The sequence below is a fragment of the Trichechus manatus genome, unplaced genomic scaffold, assembly GCF_000243295.1.
Source record: "Trichechus manatus latirostris isolate Lorelei unplaced genomic scaffold, TriManLat1.0 scaffold00130, whole genome shotgun sequence".
Classification (NCBI taxonomy): Eukaryota; Metazoa; Chordata; class Mammalia; order Sirenia; family Trichechidae; genus Trichechus; species Trichechus manatus.
In genome coordinates, this window is record NW_004444066.1 from 1,047,934 (window position 1) to 1,072,386 (window position 24,453).

Genomic DNA, 24,453 nt, shown 5'->3' on the forward strand with positions numbered 1-24,453 from the left:
GCTCAGAATTGGCTATTGCGGCAGGCGGCTCCAATCCGCATTATTGCGGTAACACTATGTACCTTCTGCACGTATGCTAGAACACACATCACACTTTTCTGTTGTATGTCTGCCTACGAGTGGAATTGTTGTGTCGTAAGATAGGTATGTTTTCAACTTAAGCATATAACACTAAACTATTTCTCAAGTGGTTGTATCAATTTACACTCTCCCCAGCAGTGTACGAGACTTCGTGTTACTCTGTTCCCTGGCAACACTTGGTAATGAAGTTGATTTCTGTATGTGGTGTTAGGTACAAATCAATTCCACTTTTAAAAATATATGGACAGCCAATTATCTCAGATCCATGTGTTGGAAACACTGTCCTTCCCCACTTCCTCCACCACTCTGCAGTTCCACCTAGTGTCCATACATATAGATCTATTTCTGGGATCTTTATTTTGTATATTGGTCTGTTTGTCTACCTGTAAGCCAGTATCAGAAACTCTGGTGGTGTAATGGTTAAGAGTTTGGCTGCCAACCAAAAGGTTGGCAGTTTGAATCTACCAGCCACTCCTTGGAAACCCTATGGGGCAGTTCTCCTCTGTCCTATAGGGTCGCTATGAGTTGGAATCAACTAGACGTCAATGGGTTTGGTTTTTTTTTTTTAAGCCAATATCAAACTGTTTTAATCATCTTATGTTTATAATAACTTTTGATATTTGGTAGAACAAGACTTTCTATTTTATTCACTTTCTTCAAGACTGCCTTAGTTATTCTTAACTTTTTACTTTTTTTTCCCATTTGTTTTATTAAGGTTTAGCTGATGATGTAGTGATTAAGAGCTCGGCTGCTAACCAAAAGGTCGTCAGTTCGAGTCCACCACGCTGCTTGGAAACCCTATGGGGCAGTTCTACTCTGTCCTATAGGGTCGCTATCAGTTGCAATCGACTAGACAGCAATGGGTTTGGTTTTCTGTTTTAATTTACATACAGTAAACTTCACCCTTTTCTTTGTATAGTTCTGCTATTTTTGACACACTTATATAGCCTTTTTACCGTAATCACAATCAGAATATAGTTCCACCATCAAAAAAAACTCCCATGATTCTTTGTAGTCAACTTCTGTCCACCCCATACCCTTGCAACCAATGATCTGTTTTCTGTCCATTGGCAAAAATGCCATAGAAATAGAATCATCAGTATGCAGCCTTTTGAATTTGGCTTCTTTCACTTAGCATAATGCATTTGAAATTCACGTATATGAAGAAGTTTGTTCTTTATACTGCTGAGTAGCATTTTACTGTATGGATTTATCCATTCAGTTTGTTTATCTTTTCAACTGCTGAGGGACATTTGAGTTGTTTCCAGTTTGGGGCGATTACAACTAAAGCTGCTACAAACATTCACATAAAGGGTTTTGTGTGAACATAAATTTTCATTTCACTTGGGTAAATACCTAGGAGTAGGATTGCTAGATATTTTTAACTTTATTAAAAAACTGCCAAACTGATTTCCAAAATGTCTGTACCATTTTTCATCCCTACCAGCAATATATACAGCAAAACCCATGAAAGCCAGAAACTGTAAGGTGGAAACCAGTCAGAGAAGGAAAATTCAAATATTTTCCTAAAAACAGTGATAGAAAAGTAGTAAGCTTAGGAAGATAAGGATAAATTTCAAGGTAACCACAAAGAAAGTTAACAAACCTACTCATCAAAAAAAAGAAGAAAAACATAAAGTCTCAGTAAGCATCTCATAACATGGATGAAACTGGAGACCATTATGCTGAGTGAAATAAGTCAATCACAAAAGGACAAATATTGTATGATACCTCTACTATAAAAACTTAAGAAATAGTTTACACACAAAAAGAACCTTTGTTGGTTACAAGGGATAGGTGGGGTGTGGGGGGGGGAGTACTAAATAGACAATAAGATAAGTACCAACTTTGGTGAAGGGTAAGACAGTACACAATACTGGGGAAGCCACCACAACTTGTACAAGGAAAGGTCATGGAAGCTCCATAAACACATACAACTCCCTGAGGGACGGAATTGCTGGGCAGAGGGCTGTGGGGACCATGGACTCAGGGAACATCTAGCTCAGTTGGCGTGACACAGTTTATAAAGAAAACGTTCTACGTTCTACGTTGGTGAGTAGCGTCTGGGGTCTTAAAAGTCTTTGAGCAGTCGTCTAAGATACTCCACTGGTCTCACCCCTTCGGCAGCAAGGGAGAATGAAGAAAACAAGATCCAATGGAAAGATTAGTCCAAAGAACTAATGGACCACAACTACCATGGCCTCCACCAGACTGAGTCCAGTACAACTAGATGGTGCCTGGCTACCACCACTGACTGCTCTGAGACGGATCACAACAGAGGGTCCTGGACAGAGCTGGAGAAAAATGCGGAACAAATTCTAACTCACACAAAAAAACCAGACTTACTGGCCTGACAGAGACTGGAGAAACCCTGACAGTATGGCCCACGGACACCCTTTTAGTTCAGTAATGATGTCACTCCCAAGGTTCACCATTCAGCCAAAGATTAGACAGCCCCGTAAAACAAAACGAGACTAATGGGGCACAACAGTCCAGGGGCAAGGACTAGAAGGCAGGAGGGGACAGGAAAGCTGGTAATAGGGAAGCCAAGGTTGAAAAGGGACAGTATTGACAAGTCGTGGGGTTGTTAACCATTGTCATAGGGCAATATGTGTACTAACTGTTTAATGAGAAACTATTTGTTCTGTAAACCTTCATTTAAAGTACAATTTAAAAAAAAAAAGGAGAAGAAAAGAAAAAAAGAAAAGTGGTAAGACCGGACCCTGTCAAAGGCAGAAAACTTTCAAGACCCTGAAAAACAAGGCAGTCCTGCTGAGTTCCGGCTCTCACAGTTTTCATTGTATGAGAATTTTAATTCCTTGCTCCACATCCTTGTTAGCACTTGGAATTGTCAGCTTTTTTTTTTTTTCCCTTTAGCTTTTCTTATATGCAGTGGTATTGCGTTGTAGTTTTATTCGTATTTCTCTAAAAAATATTGATCTTGAACATTTTTTCATGTGCTTATTTGCCATCTATATGTGTTCTTTGTTCAAATTTTTTGTCCATTTTCTGGAGTTGTTTTCTTATTATTGAGTTTTGAGAGTTCTTTTTGTATTCTAAGTATAAGTCCTTTATAAGATACAAGATTTCAAATATTTCTCCTAGCCTGTGGCTTGTGCTTTAATTTTCTTAATCATGTCTTTCAAAGAGTAGAAGGTCTTAATTCTGGTGAAGTCCAATTAATCAAAAAAATTATTTTTTATAGATTATGCTTTTGGTGTTGTGTCTAAGAAATCTTTGCCTATCTCCCAAGGTCACAGAGATTTTCCTATTATCTTGTAATCATTGTATAGTTTAACATTTAGGCCTTTGATCCATTTGAGCTAATTTTTTGCATAGTGTTTGAAGTATGGATTAAAGTTTATTTTTGTTTTTTGCATGTGAATATCCGATTGTTCCAGCACTATGTTTTGGAAAGACTATCCTTTCTTTGGTGAATTGTCTTTGCAACTTTGTGAAAACATCAGTTGACCATATACGTGCAGATCTACTTCTGGACTCTATTCTATTCCATTGATGTCCATGTCTATTTTTCTCCAGCACCATACTGTAGCTTTATAATCAGGCAGTATAAATCCTCCAACTGTGTTCTTTTCTTCCTAAATTGTTACGGCTATTCTCGTTCATTTGTGTTTCCGTATAAATTTTAGAATCAGCTTGTCAATTTCTACAGAAAATCTCTGCAGAGATTTTGATCGGAACTTTCTTGAGTCTATAGATCAACTTAGGAGAGAGTTGACATGCTTAATAATACTGAGTTTTCTGATCATTAACATGGTATAACTCACCATTTGCCTTAGAACAGGAGTCAGCAAAGTATAGCCTGCTGACTGTTTTTCATAAATAAGGTTTTATTGGAACACAGCTACGTTCAATAGTTTACGTATTGTTTGTGGTTGCTTTTGCACTATAATGGCAGAGCTAAATAATTGCAACACAGACTGTGTGGCCCACAAAGCCTAAAATAATTTCTCTCTGGCCCTTTACAGAAAAAAATTGCCAACATCTGCTTTAGACAAAAATTAAAAATAAGATAAAAATGTTTTTATATTTACTTTTATTTATTCCATTTCCCACTCTTTAGTGTGTGTGTGTGTGTGTGTGTGTGTGTCTCCAAGTTTCTATCTGTTCTCAATTCCTTTTGCCTGAAGAACTTATCTTTACTTTTTTTGTTGTTGTTGTTGTTATGTAGTACTGATCTGCTGGCAATGAATTCTCTGCTTTTGTCTAAGAAAATCTGTATCTGTTCTTCAGTTTTGAAAGACATTTCTACAGGGCATATAATTCTGGGAAGAAGGTCTGGTTATCTGCTTCTGAAAATTAGCCAATAACTTTATGGCTCACAACAGAACTTTTCCACCTCTCTTGCTTTGGACACATCATCAGGAGGGATCAATTGCCAGAGGAGGACATCATGTTTTGTGAAGTTGAGGGTCAAAGAGGGCATGGGAAACCCTCACTGTGATGGACTGGCATGATAGTTGCCACGATGGACTTAAACATACTGCCAATTGTGAGGATGATGCAGAACCAGGCAATATTTTGCTCTGTTGTACATAATGTTGCCAGAAGTCGGAGTCAACTCAATGGCAGCTAACACAAACAACATTCTGGGTTTACGGGTGAGTGTCTGTTTGTTTGTTCCCCAGCACATTAAATATGTCACTTCACTGTCTTCTGGCATACATAGTTTCTGATGAGAAGTCTACTACAGTTCTTACCCTTATTCCTCTGTATGTAATGTGCCTTTTTTTTTTCTTAGCTGCCTAAAAGATTTTCTCTTCATCTATACTTTACAGCAGTTTGAATACTATATACCTAGGTGTGGTTTGTTTTTTGTTTGTTTTTTTGGTATTTGTCTTTCTTGGTGTCTTCTGAATTTCCTGGACCTGTGGTCCGGTGTCTGTCATTAATTTTGGAAAATTCTTGTCCATTGTTTCTTGAAACATTTCCTCTGCTTCCTTCTTTCTTCTCTTGGATGTTCTGCTCTATTTTGCTTGTTTGTTTGTTTTGTATTTCACTCATTTTTTCCCTTTTTATTTCAGTTTGGGTAATTTCTTTTACCTGCCTTAAAGTTTACTGATTCTTTTCTCAGTTTTGTCAAGTCTACCAATGAGCCCAAGTAAGACATTCTTAATCTCTTTCACTGTGTTTTCATTTCTATGTGATTCTTTTTAGTAGCTTTCATATTTCTGCTGAAATTACCCATCTGATCATACATGATGTCTACTTTTCCACTAGAGACTTTAACAAATTAATCATAGTTATTTTAAATTCTATATCTGACAGTTCTGATATCTGGCTCCAGTCTTTGTTTTTTCTTACTTCTTGGTGTGCCTTGCAATTTTTTATTAGAAGCTAGACATCTTGTGTAGAACAGTTGAGACTGTGATTAAGTTTTTATGCCTGGAAGTGGGTAACCATCCCTTCTGCTGGGCCCTTACTGTAGGGAATTAAGTCAATATAGTCAAGAGTTGAGCTGTGCTTGACAATTGTTGTTGCTATGATTATAGTCAGAGCACCAAACCAAAAACTAAATCTGTTGCCATTAAGCACTAAGGGTTTTAAAGTCCTGGTGGTGCAGTGGTTAAAAGCTCAGGCTGCTAACCAAAATGTTGGCAGTTTGAACCCACCAGTTGCTTCTCAGAAACCCTATGGGGCAGTTCTACTCTGTCCTATAGGGTTGCTATGAGTTGGAATTGACTCAATGTCAATGGGTTACAGGAACATTATGTTGTATTTAGGGTGGGGCTTTGTTTGCCAGCAAGGTTTTCTCAATATCTGTTCCACCCTCAACTTTGGGTCTTCCATTTGCTCTGCACCTCATAGAGGGTCTCTCTTCATGTTCCCAGCAGTAGTCTGCTGTTACTTGTTACTTGACACTTGTTAGCCTGGTGGTGAGGAGTGGAGAGGATGCTCTGTTGTTCTGATTAAGTCTCACTTTTAGGTAGGTGGTGTGTCCCTGGGTCTTGGGGGTGAAGCTTTTGCAGTGATCTTGCGCTACCCCTTGCTGTACATCTAGGCCCAATATGTATTCCTGAACTTTTCCCAGAGTAGAGGGGTTTTCTGTTCCCTTTCCATTACTGCACTGAGTTTTCAAATCCCACCTCCACCACTGGTAGCTGTGTGACCATGGGCAAGCTCAAGTCGTCTGATCTCTTTGAGCCTCTGTTTTCCCATCTGTGAAATGGGAATAGTCACGGTACCTACCACATAAAGTTTTTGTGGGAACCAAAGGAGAAAATGAATGTAAAGGGCTTGACTGGTGAGTGTCCTATAAAATGGAAGCTTCTTGCTACTATTATCAGGCTTTCCCAAACCAGCCTCGTGTCCCTTTTGACTCATCCAGAGTCCCCTGGCCACTCTAGAGAACCCCATTTGTGCTACTGACTAACTACTTGATCTTGGACATGTCTTTTTTCTAAGAGCCCCTTGGAGGTGGCTTCAGAAGGGCCTTAAACTTAGCCATATCCCCTCAGGCTCAGGCCATCCTTGCCCATGCTCTAACTCCTCCCCCTGGGGGTCATGACTTTGTTTTCTTCTAAAGACCAAAAATTTCCAAACACTGTGGTTGCCTTGCCTAGTAAAAAAAAGAGGAAGCCGGAGATCAACCCAAGGAGGAGGAGGAAGACAACAGCCAGTGCAGTGAAGAGGAACGTGTGTCCAGTGGTCCTGATCCCCAAGGAGCTAGTAGCTGGGAATCTAGAGCCCCACTCATCCTCCAGTCTTGCATCAGCCTGGCCTCTTTCCTACTGTGGCCATGGGCCCGTGGGCTCTACTGGTCCTCTTGATGGCCACAGCCTGGCATGGTAAGAACAGAACTGGGGGACTCGGGGAGGGAATGTGACAGAGAAAGCCCTCGTGAAAGGATTCACCTGTCCCTGCACTCTGTGTTTCCATTTCCTCAGCATTGAATTGCCGGTCTATGGGTATCTGCTTTGGAGAGATAGTGGAGGAAAAAGAGGGTGAGGGTGGGGTGGAACTAGCCTGGCGCAGAGTGGTATATCCATCCCAGCTTAGCATTGATTCATTGTATGTCCTAAACTAGTCCCAGATACTCTCAGAGTTTCGGTGTTGACATCTATTCAGTGGCAGACAGAGGGGCGGTGATGGCATAGACTGGAGCAAAGCTTTTCAAACTTTAGTGTGCACCTAAATCACCTCGGGATCTTGCAGATTTTGACTCAGTAAATCTCAGGTAGAACCTGAGAGTCTGCAAGTCCCACAAGTTCCCAGGTGGCGCGGATGCTGCCCCGAAGGGGTAAGGAGCAAGGCAGTTGTCATTGGCTGGAAGCCTTGGGTAAGGGGTTGGAAAGGAGAGACAAGCGGTTGGTCTTTGGCCAGGGCTCAAGAGATGGAAATGTGGGGATAGAGAGGTTTAAGGATGGAGGAAGGCTTGAGAGGTAGGGCAGCAGGGTTCTCCCCAGCCACAGCCCTCCCAGACATAGGCTGCCAGGGCCCCAGGATGGGGAGCTGTGTAGGACACCACACCCCCATCCAGGCAGCAGCAGTGACTGCAGAATTTCCATCTAGGAGAGGCCCAAATTGGAAGTGAGGAGCTAGTGTGCTTGGCTTGTAGCTACAATTGGCCCAACAAACATGGTTCTTATTTAATCATATGCTTATTTGAAGGGGTCTTCGGGGATGATGGAGATTGGGGGAAGGTAACTAAAGCTCCAAGCCACCCCTTGGCAGTGCCACTGCAGATGACCTTAGCTCTGGCCTCCAACAGTCCAGGGCTGCAGGACCACAGGGAGTTGGCATGGCTGGTCTCTGATGAGGAGATGGCCCATTAAAGTCTTTTTCTGGCCCAGTAATCCCTTTGGGCTGGAGTGTTTTTTTGTTTGTTTTTTTATTGAGGTATGATTTACATGTAATAGAAAGCACAGCTTCTAAAGTGTACAGCTTGATGGGTTTTGATAAATGTATACGCTTGTGTAGCCCGCATCCCAATCCAGATAGAAAACATTTCCATCACCCAGATGGGAATCCTTGGGTTTGATTTTACTGCCTTGTCCTGCCCTCACCCCCAGAACCTGCCTGTAGGGGCCTGTGGGAGGTTGTCCAGTGCCTAGCCCCAGCAGAGATGAGGAGCAGGGGCTGGAAACCTAGGCTTTCTGCCAAATAGACAAGTGGTGAGTGAGTAGGGGGTGCTCTGAAGGAGTCAGGGGATGGTGTTGGAGCACCCTAAGGATGGGGAGAGGCTCGCTTCTCCCGGTCGCTGTGACAAGTCGCTGGGACTGAGGAGGGGCTGAGTCCTAACCTTGGTGCACTGTGTGTGCGTGTTGAGGGGAGTGGAGGAAGGGGCATGTCCTGGGAGCTGATGATGGAGGGGTCTGGTCAGGCCAGTGGGCAGGGGTGGAGGGACTTGGGAGCTAAGATGAGAGGTGAAGGCAGTACAGGTGCAGAAGGGGGACGTGGTTGGTGTTCATCAAGCCCCTGCCCCCAGCTCCAGAGAGGAAAGGAGCTGAGCAGTCTTTCCTTTCCTGCCAGCCATGCCAGCAAGGGGAAGTTGGAGGCAGAAGTTGAGGGTGTCAGCCCTGTTCTGCGTGAATATCCGGGACGACAGGATTGGACCAAACAGGACAGACGTCTCTCTCTGACCACATTTCCAGGAGGCCAAGGCAGGAGCTAGAGGGACAGGCCGGGGGAGGGGAAGCTGCCTGTGTGGCTGGCAGGTGCAGAAACAGAACACAGCACGAAATCACTAAGTCCAAGGACGTGGGATATTATAATCATAGACTGTGAATAAAATAAAGTCTTTGGAGATCAGAGTTTCAGGGCCAGAAGAGATGTTAGAAATGTAGCGACTGAAGCAGTAGCTCAGAAGCAGGGACACTTGACTCTGAGCCAGGGGCTGCACATTATCTCATTGAATCTCCCCGGAATTTGTCAGAGGTGGGAGACTCTGGGTGGTGCAAATGGTTAACATACTCAGCTACTAGCCAAAGGGCTAGAGATTACAGTCCACCCAGAGGCACCTTGGAAGAAAGCCCTGGCAATCTACTTCTGAAAAATCAGCCATCGAAAATCCTATGGAGCACAGTTCTACTCATGGGGTTGCCATGAGTGAGAACTGACTCAATGGCAACTGGTCTCAGAGGTGGGAACTCAGATTATTCCCTTTGAATGAAAGAGGAGTCTAAGCCTACTAAGACAGAGAACCAAGTTCCAAACCCAAGTTGATGTAACCCCACAGTTCGAGCTCTTTCCTGCAGTAAAACCCCACTTGGGTGCCTGGATTGCCTTGGTAGTAATGGGCAGCTGCAGCTCCGTTCAGATTTGCAGAAAGCCTGCCAGAAATAACATGTGTCCCCTTCCCTGGTAGTCACACCACACATGAGGGCTACTGACAGCCCTCAGGGGTTGACTTTGGCAGTATTTGTGGGTTCACTTGATCCCTTATGTGGATCAGAGACAGCCTACACATCCCTGATGGATACAAAATCAAAACATAAATTAAGCCATCCAAGAAGTATTTGACAGAGAAGGTCTTTCTAAATCGGGGGTCTATGTGGAGGGATACCCATTTAAGGAGCAGCTGTGGAGAACAATAGAGAAGCCCCGGGTCCCCCAGGGCTCAGAGGCCAGCACCAGAGTGTTGCTGGGCCCCATCGCCTGGAACAGAAGGGGCTAGAGCAGAGGGAGCTGGACTTGCCAGGGTCACCCAGTATGTCAGTGGCAGAGTCAGGCTTCATAGCCCAGAAGCCCAAGGTGTTTCCATGTCCAGCAGGTGGCACCCCGTCTCCAGGGGTCTCTCTCCTGGAGAGGTGACAGTGGCCAGGAGGGTGGGGAAGCAGAAGTGAAAACATCCCCAGGAGAAGGGCTGTGGGCTGAGAGGAAACTGGGGGCTGGGCCAGGGGGCCAGCAATCTGTTTCCGCCCACGCAGGCCAGGGGCGCCTGGCAGCCCCTCCAAGGCCTTGAATCAGTTCTCACTTCCCTCCTTTGGTCTTATTTTAGGTCTTGGAAAAATGCTGACACTGAAGGGGCAACGGGCCTTCTTCCCGGAGGGCCTGGTATGGGTTTCAAGTTCTCTTTTCTCCTTCAAGAAAATTTTCCTTAAAAGAGATTGGCTCTCCAGTAAACACAGCAGTGCTGGGGCTCAGGAATGGGCTGATGGGGGTAAACTAGGCAATAAACATGAAGGTCAATTATTGTTGAGTACTTACGTGGTGACAGATGATGTTCTAAAGCTTTCCATGCATTTAAGCCTGCTAACATCCCAATGAATGGGTACAATTATTGTCCCCATTTTAGAGATGTGGAAACTGAGGCACAGAAACTGTGTCCAGTGCTCACAGGTGTTAACAGGGGCCTGGGATTGAAATCTAGGAAGCTTGACTCCAGAATCCACACTCTGAACCATCCCACTGTGCTACAGACCAGACATCCAAAAGTAGGAGTAGATACACAGACAGCTCTCAGAACCTTCCCACTCTGCTGGGCTAAGAGCCTGCATTCCTTTTTCTTCTTCTCCATCTGAATGCAGCCAGAGGAGTTGGCCAAGAACACTCCATTCATTTGTTTCTTCATTTGCTTGTCTGAGCCTCCTGTTCTGAGCTGGGCCCTGGGCTGGGCACTGGGGATCCTGAAGGACCCACTTTGGACAAGGGGCTAGAGGAGTCTTCTCCTGGAGTGAAGAATGATACAGTCGCAGCTGAGAAGGAGGTGGGGGGAGCCCAAGTGGGACAGTGGCATGGGTAGGGGGCCGAAAAAGCTCCCAGTCCCCCTGTCTCAGAAGAGAGGTTTGTTGGATATCAGAAATATCAGCTCATCCCTAAGCAGGTTTGGGGTAGGGGGCTGAGCAAACGACCAGAGAGGGGCAGGGACTTGCTCAAGGTGATCCTGCAGGTTGCAGCTGAGCAGAGGCCTGGCCCAGCCCAGTACCTGTACCAGCCCTGCTAGGGCACCACCATCTCAGAGGCAAGGAGCACCCTGGGGCGCACTGAGGCCTCATTTTCTCTGCAATCCCATCCTCCTAGGTCAGGGGATCCCGGTTATAGAGCCCCAAGGCCCAGAGCTGGTTGTGGAGCCAGGCACACCAGTGACCCTGCGATGTGTGGGCAATGGCACAGTGGAGTGGGACAGCCCTATCTCGCCCGGCTGGACCCTGGGCCATGAGGCCCCCAGCAGCATCCTGACCACAACCAATGCCACCTTCCGAAACACGGGGACCTATCACTGCACTGAGTCTGGAGAACTCTCGAGGGGCGACGCCAACATCCACCTCTTCGTGAAAGGTGAGGACTTCACTTCATGACCAAGAGGCCCGTTCCAGCAGGTCCCACTAGGAGTGGGCAGTGGGGGGTGGGGCAATGTTAACAGAATGATACCAGCGCCCTGCTTGTTGAGCGCCTACCATGAACAAGGACCTGTGGCAGCACTTCTAATTTAATGTGGTCCTCACAATAACCCTGGGAGGGAGGTCCTAGGAGGATGCCCGTTTTACAGAGGCTCAGAGGGGTTGAGTCATTGGCCCAAAGTCACACAGCATCAAGTAGTGGGGCTGGGACTGGAACCCAGGTGCATCTGACTCCACAGCCCCTCTAAAGCATCAGCTGAACTGTCCTGCTATTGTCCCTTCCCTTCACCCCTGTCCAGGGAGTGCTTGGCTGGCCTGGTGGAGAAAGGGCAGTTATAACTCTGTATCCCCTCTACCTCAGATCCTTTTCGTCCCTGGAACATCCTGGCGGAGGAGGTGACAGTGCTTGAGGATCAGGACGCACTGCTGCCCTGCCTGCTCACTAACCCGGAGCTGGAGGCTGATGTCTCGCTGGTGCGGGAGCGGGGCCGGCCTGTCCGGCACGACACCAGCTACTCTTTCTTGAAGTGGCGTGGCTTCACCATCCACAAGACCAAGTACCTTGACAGCTCGGTCTACCACTGCAGCACCCTGGTGGGTGGCAGGAAGGTGCTGTCCATCGGCATCCAGCTCAAGGTGCAGAGAGGTGCGTGGGGCAGGGCAGGACAGGTGAGGCACGGAGGGCAGAGTGGAGAGCTGGCAGCATGTGGGCAGTGGCTGGGAGCCAGGCCTGATGGGAGGTCATGGGTGTCCTCCTTCTTTCACTTCTTCCTTCCAACCATTCTGCAAACTTCTATCGGACACCTGCTGGGGCAGAATGGGCAAGGGTGTAGGGGTGGGGAGACAGACCACAGGCAAATAAATCACTCAATGGGCAAGAGCACCTGTGATAATGAGACATGCTATAAAACAAAGAAAAGAAAGGAATGGAATGGAGAGTGTGCGTGAGCGGAGGGGGTATCTCTGAGCAAGTGACACTTTATCTGAGCTGAGATTGACTGATGGGAAGGAGGTGAGCCTGTCAAGATCTGCTCCTGCAGAAGAGGCAGCAGGTACAGCGTCAGGAGGTGGGAACAGGCTCCAATTGTCCCAGGAACTAAGGGAGACCTGGAGCTCTCCCACACCTTCAGACGTGGTACCAGCATGGTGCTGGGCCCTGAGTACATGAATGTGGAGGTGGTGAGCCAAGAGATGGGAGTGGGGGTGAGCACACAGGACATTTCTCGATGTGGGTGGTGGTGGGAGGAGGGAGGAGTCTCACACATCCTCTGCCCCCACTCTCCTACATCCCAGGCTGGGGACAGAATTTTGGTTTCTAGAAGGACTGGTGAGAGCAAGCAGAGCCCCATGCTCAGGACCTGGACTTGAGATAGGAATTAGGACCCTGTAATGAGGGCTAGGGTCAGAGTGGGGCAGCTGGGCCTGAGGTGGCTAAACCTGCCCAGGAGGTCAAAGACCCCAGGGGCATGGGCACAGGAGACCATTAGGGCTCTTTCCCGGCACCTCCATCCTGCAGAGCACTAGGCTGGCTGGAAGCCAAGAGGCCTGGGCCCTAGTTCTGCTGTGACCCCCTTGGTGACCTTGGGTGAGGCACTTGATGCCTCTGGACCTCAGGAAACTGGACTACAGCATCTTTCAACAATAGCAACAGTCAAAAATGTTAATTTAAAGCCTACTATGTATCGGGCGGGAACGCTGGTGGCGTAGTGGTTAAGAGCTACGGCTGCTAACCAAAAAGTTGGCAGTTCAAATCCACCAGGTGCTCCTTCGAAACCCTATGGGGCAGTTCTACTCTATCCTATAGGGTCACTATGTATCTGGCACTGTGCTAGTTGCTGCAGAGATTGCCTTCACGGACTTGACATTCTACTGGGGGACACAAACTCTAAAGAAAATAAGTACAAATTGTGATAAATAAGAAATCAAGCTGGAAAAAGCTGGGAGTGGAGGCATAATTCAGCTAAGCTGGTCACAGAAGGCCTCTCTGAGGAATTTTTGAGCTAAAAAAACCTAAGGATGAGAACAGCCACTCATTCAAGCATGGAAGGAAAAACATTCCAGGTTGGAATGGCAAGTGCAAAGGCCCTGTGGTGGAGAAGAAGGCCAGTGTGGCTGCAGTGCAGTGAACAAAAGGTGGTAGGTATTAGGTGGTCAGTAACAGAGCCTGGGGCTGTGAAAAGGACTTTGGCTTTTATTCTGAGAACGATGGGGAGCCACTGGCTGTTTAAACAGGAAGTGGCATGATCTCATTTACATTGTTAAGAGATTACTTTGGCTACTGTTAGGAGTCTCAGTTGTAGGCAGTTGAAGGTCTGGAAGGGAGGCCTGCAAGGTGGCTGTTGCAGAAGTCCAAAGCAGAGGATGGTGGAGGCTAGGGGGTGGGTGGGGGTGATGGAGGACATTTCCTTCTGGACACAGGATTTGTTGTCACAGCCGCTGAGGGAAAAATCAAGGGACAAAGGCTCCTCCAAGGGTTTGGGGTGGGAGAGTGGCCTGGCCCATGGCAGGGAGCAAGTTGTTTATAAGTCTGTCTCTTGACCTCAGTCTCAGGGCCCCCGGCCTTGAAGCTGGAGCCTGCGGAGCTGGTTCGGATTCAAGGGGAGGCTGCCCAGATCGTGTGCTCAGCCAGCAGCGTGAACCCCGCCTTTGACGTCTTCCTCCAACGTGGAGACACCAAGGTCAGTCCCTGGGGAGAAAGCAAGGTGAAGTCTGCCTGTCCTCCCAGTACACCAGGCCCAGCAGGGTGGCACCTCCAGCCCCACCCCAAACTGGCTCTCTGGGCTGAGGGCCCAGCCCAGGCTGAGAGGGGAACAGAGTTGCCCAAGATCCCACTGACAGTCAGTAGCTGATCCAGAACTAGAACTTAGGCTCCCGGTGATGAATCTTGGCAGGGGGAGGGGTACTCTAGCCTCTTAACCCATGAACTTTGGCCCAGCCAGTAAGCAAGGAGCCAGATGTCAGCTCACTTGTGACTAGGCAAAGGGTTCCTAGGCCACCTTTGAAGCCCAGGGAGATAAGGGCTATTCCAGATAGACTTTGGGAGACAGGGAGAGTATTCAGAGGAAGGAACAGCACTAGGCTGCTACTAATAACGACACCCCCCCAACCCCCATGCCTGCTATGTACCAGGCACAGTCCTAACCATTGCATACATTATCTCATTTGATCTTCAGCACAACCCTAGGACTAATATGAGTCCCATTTAACAGATAAGGAAACTGAGGCTCAAGGTTCAGTACCTTGCCCAAGGACAGGCACATAGTAATCCATAGAGGCTGAGGATTTGAACTCAAATCTTTCTAATCCCTGAACAACCTTGGTAAAACATCTCCATTCCTTTTGGTTGCAGCTGACAGTCTATGCAGCAACTGACTTCCATGATAAGCATTACCATAACGTCCTGACCCACAACCTACATCACGTAGGCTTCCAAGATGCTGGCAACTACTCCTGCGTGGCCACCAGTGCCCAGGGTGGCAGCTCCACCTCCATGGTCTTCCGGGTGGTAGGTGAGCATCAGGGTGGTGGGGAGGAGTTGGCAGGGATCTTGGGGTGGGGGTACATAAGGGGTTTGGGAAGGAGGGAGCTGGTAGCAGAGGAGAAGGACACCTCCATTAGAACACCCCTATTAGAATCTTTAGAGCTTGGCTAAAGAGCCACAATTCCTCTCCCAGAATCCCTCTCTCCCTCCTTGGAGTTCCTACAGTACATTGCTGCATTTTGGTCTAGCACCATTTTTTTCTGCTTTGGGATTGGTGCCCAGTAGCTCACTACTAGACTTCGTTCACTCATTCATTCATTCCTTCATGCCTGGCACTATCCTGGGTGCTGGCACTCATGTCACATGGACAAGTGGACATGATCACTCAAGGTGATTGTGGGGGAAGTGCAGGGTGTCGTGGGAACACCAAAGGGGTCCCCAACCCAGGCTTGGGACAGGAAGGATGAACTGGGGTTAACCAGGCAGAGGGATGGAAAAGGAAGGGGAACAGTGCTTCTGGCAGAGGAAACAGCATGTGCAAGGACCAAAACAAAGAGCACAGTGCGTTTGAGACACCATAAGAAGATGACAACAGCAGGGACGTGGAGTGGCATGAGGAGGAGCCCAGGGAGGCAGAGATGGAAGTAGAGGCCAGGTGGTAAAGGAGACTTAACTCAAATGGGAAGCTTGCGTCTTATCCTGTAGGCAGTGGGAGTCATTGAAGGTTCTAAAGAGGAGAGTAATGGGATCAGATTGTACCAAGAGGGCATTGCATGGCGGTCAGGAGCACACACTCCCGGGCATGTTCCAACCTGGCTCCACCAATGACTTGCGGGTTGCTTAACCTCTCTGTGCCTCAGTGTCCCCACCTGCAAAATGGGGATAATAATAACAGTAAGTGCCTCACAAGTTTGTTGTGATAATTAAATGTGTGTGTGTATTTATCAAAAGGCTGGAGAACAGTCAGGACAGTTGATACAGTGGTCCAGGCTGGAAATGGCAGAGGGTGCTGCTGGGTCATAGTAGGGATTATACAGGAGTCTGTTCTCCAGAACTATTTAGTAGAGACAATCAACAAGACTTGATGACTGTTGGGATGAAGGGGTGAAGAAAGAGGAGCTAAAGATGATCTCCAGGTCTCTGGCTAGGGTGATTGGGTGGGGGCAGTGCCAGTCACTGGGCTGAGAATCAGGAAGCAGAGCAGAAGCTTCTTAAGGGTAGGGACAGGCTCTGAGTCATTTCAGTCTGGCATGACAGAGAGGGATGGAGGGGAGGGGAAGCATGAGAATCACTGCCCTTAGAGTACATGCAACACACTAGACTTGCAATAGAATGTGAGCTGTGTTCTGGGCCCCATCCTGCGCTAGGGGTTTATAAAGGGGAGAAACAGCAAAAGCACATGGAGTTTTCCCCCAGCTATGGGTTCTAATCCTATCTATTTTCTAGGGCAGGCATACAGTAGTCACTCAATAAGTGTTTGCATTCATTCATACTTTTTTACCAGACACTGTTCTAGATGCTGAGGATACAACCACCAATGTATCAGATACAAAAATCTCTGCCCTCATGTAGATTATGTTCTGCTTGTGGGAAGACAAACAGTGAGCAAAATAAATAAGTAAATTATACAAGGTTTGCAGTTTAAAATAGAGTCATCATCAAGGAAGGCCTCACTGAGAAGTTGACATTTGCGCAAAGACTTGGAGGAAGTAAAGGAACAAACCATGCAGATATCTTGGGGGAAAGAGTATCAGGCAGAGGAAATAGCAAAAGTCTTAAGGCAGGATTGTGCTTGCTGTGTTCAAGGAACAAGTGGGCCACTGTGGCTGGAGTGGAGTGAGCGAGAGAAAGAGCAATACAAGATGAGATCAGAGAGCTAAAGGGAGCAGCGTGGCAGATCACGTAGGGCCTTATAAGCCAATGTAAGGACTTAGACTTTTCATCTTGGGGAAGATGGGGAGCCATTGCAGGGTTTTGAGCAGGGTGACATGACATGACTTGGGATGTAACAAGATTTAACAGGGCCCTCTGGTGCTGTGTTGAGGACTGGTTGTCGGGAGGCAAAAGTAGAAGCAGGCAGACGAGTTAGGAGGCTACTGCAACTGTCCAGGCTAGAGGTGATGGTGCCTCGACCAGGGTGGTAACGGAAGTGGTGGAAAGTGGTTAGAGTCTGGAGTTTGGATGGATGGATGGATGGATGGGTGGGTGGGTTGGTGGGGTGGGTAGGTGGATGGCTGGCTAAAAGAGAGAGAAAACAAAAACATTGCCCTAAAACCTCACAGACAAGACAGAGAGAGGATAGCTACCTGAAGGGAGAACTGAACCAGATGAGTGAAGTAGTGTGGGTATGGTGCCTAATGAGTGTGCAGTCTAGGTGGGCAACAGGAGTTCAAAGGAAGGAGATCCCTCTGTGGCCTGGAGTGGTCAATGGAGACTCACTGGAGTAGGGGTGAGTCTTGAAGGATGAAGAGGGTCTAAACAGAAGAGAGGAAGAGGATGGGGTTGCTAGCGGAGGAAATGGCTTAAGCAAAACCTCCAAGGTTGGAATGATCATGCTGTGTTCAGGGGATGGAAGGGGATCTAGATGAGTGGAGCACTGAGTGACTGACTGTGTGTGTCAGCATGTGTGTGTGTGTGTAGGAAGTGGGGAGATGGCTGGATGGACATAGTGAGCCCTGATTGAGGACAGCCTTGAATGTCAAGAAGATGGGGAGTCATGGAGGATGTCTTAGTTATCTAGTGCTGCTATAACAGAAACACCACAAGTGGATGGTTTTAACAAAGAGAGGTTTATTTCCTCACAGTTAAAGCAGGCTAAAAGTCCAAATTCAGGGCATCAGCTCCAGAGGAAGGCTTTTTCTCTCTGTCAGCCTTCTCTTTGGTGTTCCCCCGGGCTAGGAGCTTCTCTGCGCAGGGACCCCAGTCCAAAGGGCGCGCTCTGCTCCCTGCACTGCTTTCTTGATGGTATGAGGTCCCCCTGTTTCTCTGCTCACTTCTCTCTTTTATATCTCAAGAGATTGCCTCAGGATACAATCCAATCTTGTAGATCCACTCCCGCCTTACTAACACAACTGCCACCCATCTTCCCTCATTAACATCATAGGGGCAGGAAAATCACACAGTACCAGAAATCATGGCCCAGACAAACAGATACACACATTTTTGGGGGGACATAATTCAATCCGTGACAGAGGACTTCTGAGCAGACATGTGACAAGGTAGAAGAGTAAATTTTAGATTCATAGAATTGAGTAAGGAGAGGAGCTTGTAGAGATCATATAGTCCAGGGCTTTTTGCAAAGCCCTGGGGTTTTGAGGAGACCTCTCAGTGGCTTCCATGAGAAGAAAGAAGAGGCTGAGTGAGTGGGGATTCTTGCCACATCTCTGTTGCCTGAAATTCAACCAGAGAGTTTGATTTTAATTCATGCAAGATTTCATTGGAAGAAACTAGTCAGGACTCTTTCAGGTGCAGGTAACAGAAACCAACTCCAACTGGCCTAATCAAAAGAGGGACTTTATTGGTCATTGTTATGGATTGAATTGTGTCTCCCTAAAATGTGTGTCAACTTGGCTAAGCCATGATTGCTAGTATTGTGTTGTTGTCCATCATTTTGTGATCTGATGTGATTATCTTATGTGTTGTAAATCCTAACCTCTATGATGTTGACGAGGCAGTTATGTTAATGAGGCAGAACTCAATCTACAGAATTAGGTTGTATCTTGAGTCAATCTCTTCTGAGATATAAAAGAGAGAATTGAGCAGAGAGGAGAGGGACCTCATACCACCAAGAAAGAAGTGCCGGGAGTGCAGCGCATCCATTGGACCCATGGTCACTGCGCTGAGAAGCTCCTAGACCAGGAGAAGATTGATGACAAGGACCTTCCTCCAGAACCGACAGAGATAGAAAGCCTTCCCCTGGAGCTGGTGCCCTGAGTTTGGACTTCTAGCCTCCTAAACTGTGAGAGAATAAATTTCTGTTTGTTAAAGCCATCCACTTGTGGTATTTCTGTTATAGGAGCACTAGGTAACTAAAACAGCCATGTAGCTCAAACGTCTGTGGATACCAGCTTCAGGCACAGTTGGATATAGATGTTCTGACAATGTGAACAAGAATCTATTGCTTCTCTACTCCCAGCTCTAATTTTTTGCTTTTTGACCTACTCCTCAAGCAGGCTTTCCCCTTGATGGCAGCAAGACCCCTAGTAGGGCCAAGCTTGTCAATCCCAGTGGAGCGAGGGCTTCTCTTTTCCCAGAGTGCCAACAAAAATCTTACAATTGAGTTTCATTAGACTCTTGGACTCATGTGCCTTCCCTGAACAAATCCCTGGGTCCAGAGGGGACAGATTACCCTGACTGGCTGAACTCTTACCAGAAGAAGGGGGAATGGCTGAGGGCATGTAAAAAACAACAGATTTTTTTTACTGCTAAAAAGTTTTTCAAAAATTAAATTTCACAGATACATTCAATCTCTTCATTATACAGAGAGGAGACGGAGGCTTAAGGGGGAGAGGAATTTGCCCACATCAAAGGAGGATAGGAGTTCTCCCAGGGAGTCAGTGAGGAAACAGTTTTGAGCCTTAGGCTGCTGAGGTGGGTGGTGGGACAAGAAATATCAGAGAACAAGCTGTGTTGGGGGTAGGGACTGTGTGCCCGGCACATAGTAGGTATTCAGGTAGGGTCCAGCTGAACAAATAGATCAGTGGGTGGATGACCAAATGACCAAATGGGACATGTTCCCATAACACCAGATCTCTGTGTGTTCTGCCTTTCAGAGAGTGCCTACTTGAACTTGACCTCTGAGCAGAACCTCCTCCAGGAGGTGAGCTTGGGTGAGAAGTTCAACCTCAAAGTCAAGGTGGAGGCCTACCCGGCTCTGCAAGGCTTTAACTGGACCTACCTGGGACCCTTCTCTGACCAGCAGCACAGCCTCAATTTTGACATCATCGAGGACACATACAGGTATCACCTATCAACTCCCATCTGCACAGCCCCACAACCAGTTGGGGAATGCTTCAGCCAGTGTTCCGGACACTTGGGTCATGCCTTAACCTTGCTGTGTGACCTTGGGTAATTCCTTCCCTTTCTGGGTCTCACTTTCCCTGATTACGTATAACCTCGATGTCAGTCATCGTGTGTTGAAGATTTGGATCAAACTGGCTTACCCTCCTGTCCCACATCCTTGGGAAATCCAACTCCCTTCTCAGAATTCCACCATTTCTTGGGGGTGTGCATTCTCGTGGTCACTCAGAAACCCTCAATCTCATTTTTTCTCCTCTTCCGTGGCCAATCCAGATGTAGACAACAGGCCCCCACACCATGATTTCCACTCATATATACACTCTTAATAGTGACTGCACAGGATATCTGCCACATACACAGGTTTGGGGGGTACAGGGAGTTACCATTGCACAATCACAAATACTCAAATTCTTTAAAGGCCTGTGGTCACCCATTCTGAGGATTTTTCACTGGCTACTTTTCTCCAGGGGCTCAAAACTCCTCTCAGAAGGTGCAACCTGACTCCACATCCTCTCTCCTTTCTTCTCTCATCTCTCCACCCCAGAATCCTGTTTATTCCACATGCACAACATTTTATAAATTAATTTTTTCCTGTCGCCTTATGGACTATGTCCTCACGGACTTACCTCTACCACCCAAAGTGGCCTACCTTTTATTAGTGGTCATTTTCTAAACAAAAAATTTTCCTCCCGAAGGGCAACGCTGATAGCAGGTGTTAAAATAATCATTTCTTCACTCGGTTCGATTAGAATGAGAAGATGCAGCTCGATCAAGTTGCACACCACAACTTCCCCTCCCACACTCAAGACACACATCCCCAATCCATTCTCTTCCTAATCCATTTTTTTTAAATGAACATAACCTCAAGATTTTATTGTCTTTGTAATGAAACAGATGAAGCTTAGAACTGGATCACTCGGCTGTTGGTCTTCTTATCTCCTCCCAGTTCGAAATGCGTTTATCTCTTAACAGCCAGCATTCTCTTAGATCTGCAGTTGGTCTCAGTGCATTCAACCCTCAATACAATCTTTGTAGTTTCAGCCTTCTTCCAGAAAATCAACTTAGTCTCTGCCCACCTTATCCACTGTTTCCTGTAGTAACTCTGCTGTCCCTGGCATACAGAGAATGCTTGCCCTTCTTGTACTGTGTCACCTGTGGGGTCGGACTTCTTTCAGAAAGTCCTGCAAGTTTTAGGAACTTTCACCATGTTTGTGGGAGTGCTATCAGCACGAAAAGCCCTAATCCATCTTTGAACTCTTTCCCGTGGAGTCTAAATGCAGCCTCAGAGTCCTTCTCAACACAGCCCCTCGGGCAGTATTTCCATCCTAGTTGGGTCATGAGAGGAGACCTTTTTGCCATCCCTGGGTTAGATATTCCACAAACCTCTGGGGTGTTCTAGTACCTGAAGCCCAGACCTCATCGATTCCTGGACTCTCACTGGTCGATAATCAAAAGCAACAAGGCTGTTGCCTGGTCCTCATCTTCCTCCTCTCTCCCTTCTGATTCTTTCTGACCAGGGTTTCTATCTGCCTCTAGTCTACAGCAGAAGTTCTGAAGCTGCAGTCTGTGTCCCCGGTAGGAAACAGGTACATAGATAGGCTTCAGGGATCCACAGCTACAAAGACTGTAGAAAAGAAACATGGAGACCCCCTAGAACACAGTAGTCTAGGGCCATCAGCGCAGGGACTGACAAGCCTAGGCACCAAACAGCCCTTGTGAGCATCACTGAATTTTGGCTTCTATGAGATTGTGTTCATAATGGTGACTTTCAGTCATCAAAAAAAGTTAAATTCTTTTCAGTTTAAGGGATAAATGTTATCTACGTTGAATTATCTCAAAAATTGACATGCATAGAGGGGTGCTGTACCCGAAGATCTGGCTCAATGAGCCTGCCCTTTGACTGCCATGGATTTTATTCCAGTTCTGGCTACAGGTATTTTGCTGTAATTTGCTGTAATGTAGTTATTTAAAAAGGCCTCATTGAGATATATAGGTCCCTGGGTGACACAAACGGTTTGCTACTAACCAGAAGTTTGGTGGTTTGAATCCACCCAGCAGTGCCACAAAAGACAGGCCTGGTGATCTGCTTCTGTAAAGATTACAGCCAAGAAAACCTTGCAGAGTGCAGCTCTACTCTGTAACACATGGGGTCACCATGAGTCAGAATTGACTCAACGGCAACAGGGTTAGTTTTTGTTTGTTTGTTTTTAACTGAGATATAATTCACACACCATACAATTCACCCATTTAAATTAGAAGTCCATGGTTTTTAGTATATTCACACATATGTACAACCATCACCACAGTCAATTTGAGAACATTTTCATCATCTCAAAAAGAAACCCCATACTCATTAGCTATCCTTCTTCTAGCCCCGACTCCCCCGTCTCTCAGCCTAAACTACCGGTAATATACTTTGGTCTCCACAGATTTTCCTGTTCTGGACTTTCATGTAAATGGAATCATACATGTGGTCTTTTAGGAATGGCTTCTTTCACTTAGCATGATGTTTCCAAGGTCCATCCACATTGTACCACACATCAGTACTTCACTTTTTTTCATGTCTGAATAATATTCCATTGTGTGGACGTGCCACATTTTGTTTCTCCATTCATCTGTTAGTGAGCCTTTGACAATTATGAATAATGCTGCTATAAACATTCAGTTACAAGTTTCTGTGCAGACATATGCTTCATTTGCTATGATTTTTTAAAAACTTGTTTATTATCTAAAGAATACATATTGATGATGGACAAATTATAAAATAGATATCAAGGAAAGAATAAAATAAGAAAAACCTGTGATCTCAATCAGCCAAGAAAACCTTCTGTTAGTTTTTGCTCGCAGGCCTTTTTGGTAATAAAAAAATCCTGTTGCCGTCAAGTCGATTCCAACTCATAATGACACTATAGGACAGAGTAGAACTGCCCCACAGGGTTTCCAAGGCTGCAATCTTTACAGAAGCACACTGCCACATCTTTCTCCCATGGAGTGGCTGGTGGGTTTGAACCACTGACCTTTCTGTTAGCAGCTGAGTGCTTAACCACTGCACCAGCAGGGCTGCTTTTTTGGTAATAAAGGAAATCATTAAATTGAGTGCATGCAATACATATCCCTGTAATCCTCAGATGAGCTCTGGGAATTAGCTACTATCAGTATCACCCTCAGAAAAGGAAGCAGAGGATCAGAGAGGTTAAGTACTTGCCTGAGGTCACACAGCTAAGAAATGGCAGCACCAGCACTTGAACTCCAGGCTCTCTAGCCCCACAGCCTGGAACTCAGGGATGTACATCCTGCCCCTTGTCTCACTCACAGTCTCTCTCGGCAGGGTTGGTGTCTGAGGGATGACACCTGACTTGGGTGCTGACATTTACAGCAGGGATTGCTGCTGTCGTGAAGGTGTAGCTCAGTGATGGTGGTAAAGCAGGTACAATCAGTGGGTGCCTGTGAGATGCGCCAGTGTCAGCTCTTTACAGAAGTCACCTCTGCTAAACCTCAAGACAAAACCACTTTATAGACAAGAAAGCCAATTAAGGAAATAGGGTTAGTGGTTTCCCCATGCCTGAAGGCACCCAACTTAGGTGCCCTGGGTATGTTATCAACAATAAAACAAACTCCTCACAGCTGTTGTCTGAACACTGATGTCCTGGCAGGGGCCATGCCGGGGCTGAAGTTCACCCCAGATTGCCTGTTCCAATCCTGCAGGTACACCTCCACCCTCTCCCTGCCCCGCCTGAAGCCCTCTGAGGCTGGCCGCTACTCTTTCCTGGCCAGAAACGCGGGAGGCTGGAAAACTTTGACCTTTGAAATTATCCTTCGATGTGAGTGATGGGGTGGAGTTGGGGGCATGGATCCCCAGTGCTGCCTGGAGAGATGGGCTCGACCAGGGGAGGGGGTACTGGAGGGGCTAGGCCGAGCAGACTCAGTGGGGGATGGTGGGGTGAAGGGACTTGGGACCTCTGATCTGATCTCTTCCTCTTCTGTACCTCCTTTCCTCCTCAGACCCCCCAGAGGTAAGGGTCATGCAGACCCACATCAATGGCTCTGATGCCCTGGTCTGTGAAGCCACTGGGTACCCACGGCCCAACGTAACGTGGCTACAGTGCTGGGGCCACACTGATAGGTAAGTGGACTTGGCCCAACTTCCTCCTGGCCTGAGGGTCTGGGGCAGGGCTGAGCACCCCATTTGTGGGAGGGGCATGCCGGGAGTCCTGCCCTGGGTGCTGGACACCCCACAACTTTGAGCCACACTCTGCTCATCCCAGATGTGAGGGGGCCCAGGAGCTGGTCTTGGAGGGCACGCACCCTGAGGTTCTAAGCGAGGAGCCCTTCCATAAGGTGACTGTCCAGAGCGTGCTGGCCATTGGAAGCCTGGGACACAACATGACCTATGAGTGCAGGGCCCACAACTGGGCAGGGAATGCCACCCAGGCCTTCTGGCCCATCTCTGTCGGTGAGTCTACCCTCCCACTCCCCTCCAGGCTAGGATGGGCCCAGGAAAGAGCCCCCAGCCACCAGGGAGCCAGGGCCAGAGGTCCAACTGGAGCAGATTCCAGCAATACCGGGTTC

At 47.1% G+C, this 24,453-nt stretch overlaps 1 protein-coding gene and 1 pseudogene across 1 annotated transcript in view; one reads left to right on the forward strand and one right to left on the reverse strand.

Moving 5' to 3' along the window:
* The first annotated feature begins 6,725 nt into the window (after positions 1-6,725).
* CSF1R (colony stimulating factor 1 receptor) overlaps positions 6,726-24,453 on the forward strand; it is a 34,963-nt gene continuing 17,235 nt past the window's right edge. Inside the window, exons 1-9 of the mRNA XM_004384899.2 lie at positions 6,726-6,890; positions 11,065-11,322; positions 11,746-12,030; positions 13,929-14,062; positions 14,734-14,893; positions 19,638-19,824; positions 23,590-23,705; positions 23,887-24,007; positions 24,150-24,337. Of these exons, the coding sequence (XP_004384956.1) occupies positions 6,842-6,890; positions 11,065-11,322; positions 11,746-12,030; positions 13,929-14,062; positions 14,734-14,893; positions 19,638-19,824; positions 23,590-23,705; positions 23,887-24,007; positions 24,150-24,337 (1,498 nt within the window). The 5' untranslated portion in view covers positions 6,726-6,841. The remainder of the gene's footprint in view (positions 6,891-11,064; positions 11,323-11,745; positions 12,031-13,928; positions 14,063-14,733; positions 14,894-19,637; positions 19,825-23,589; positions 23,706-23,886; positions 24,008-24,149; positions 24,338-24,453) is intronic.
* Positions 19,852-21,091, reverse strand: LOC111822104 (60S ribosomal protein L36a-like; annotated as a pseudogene).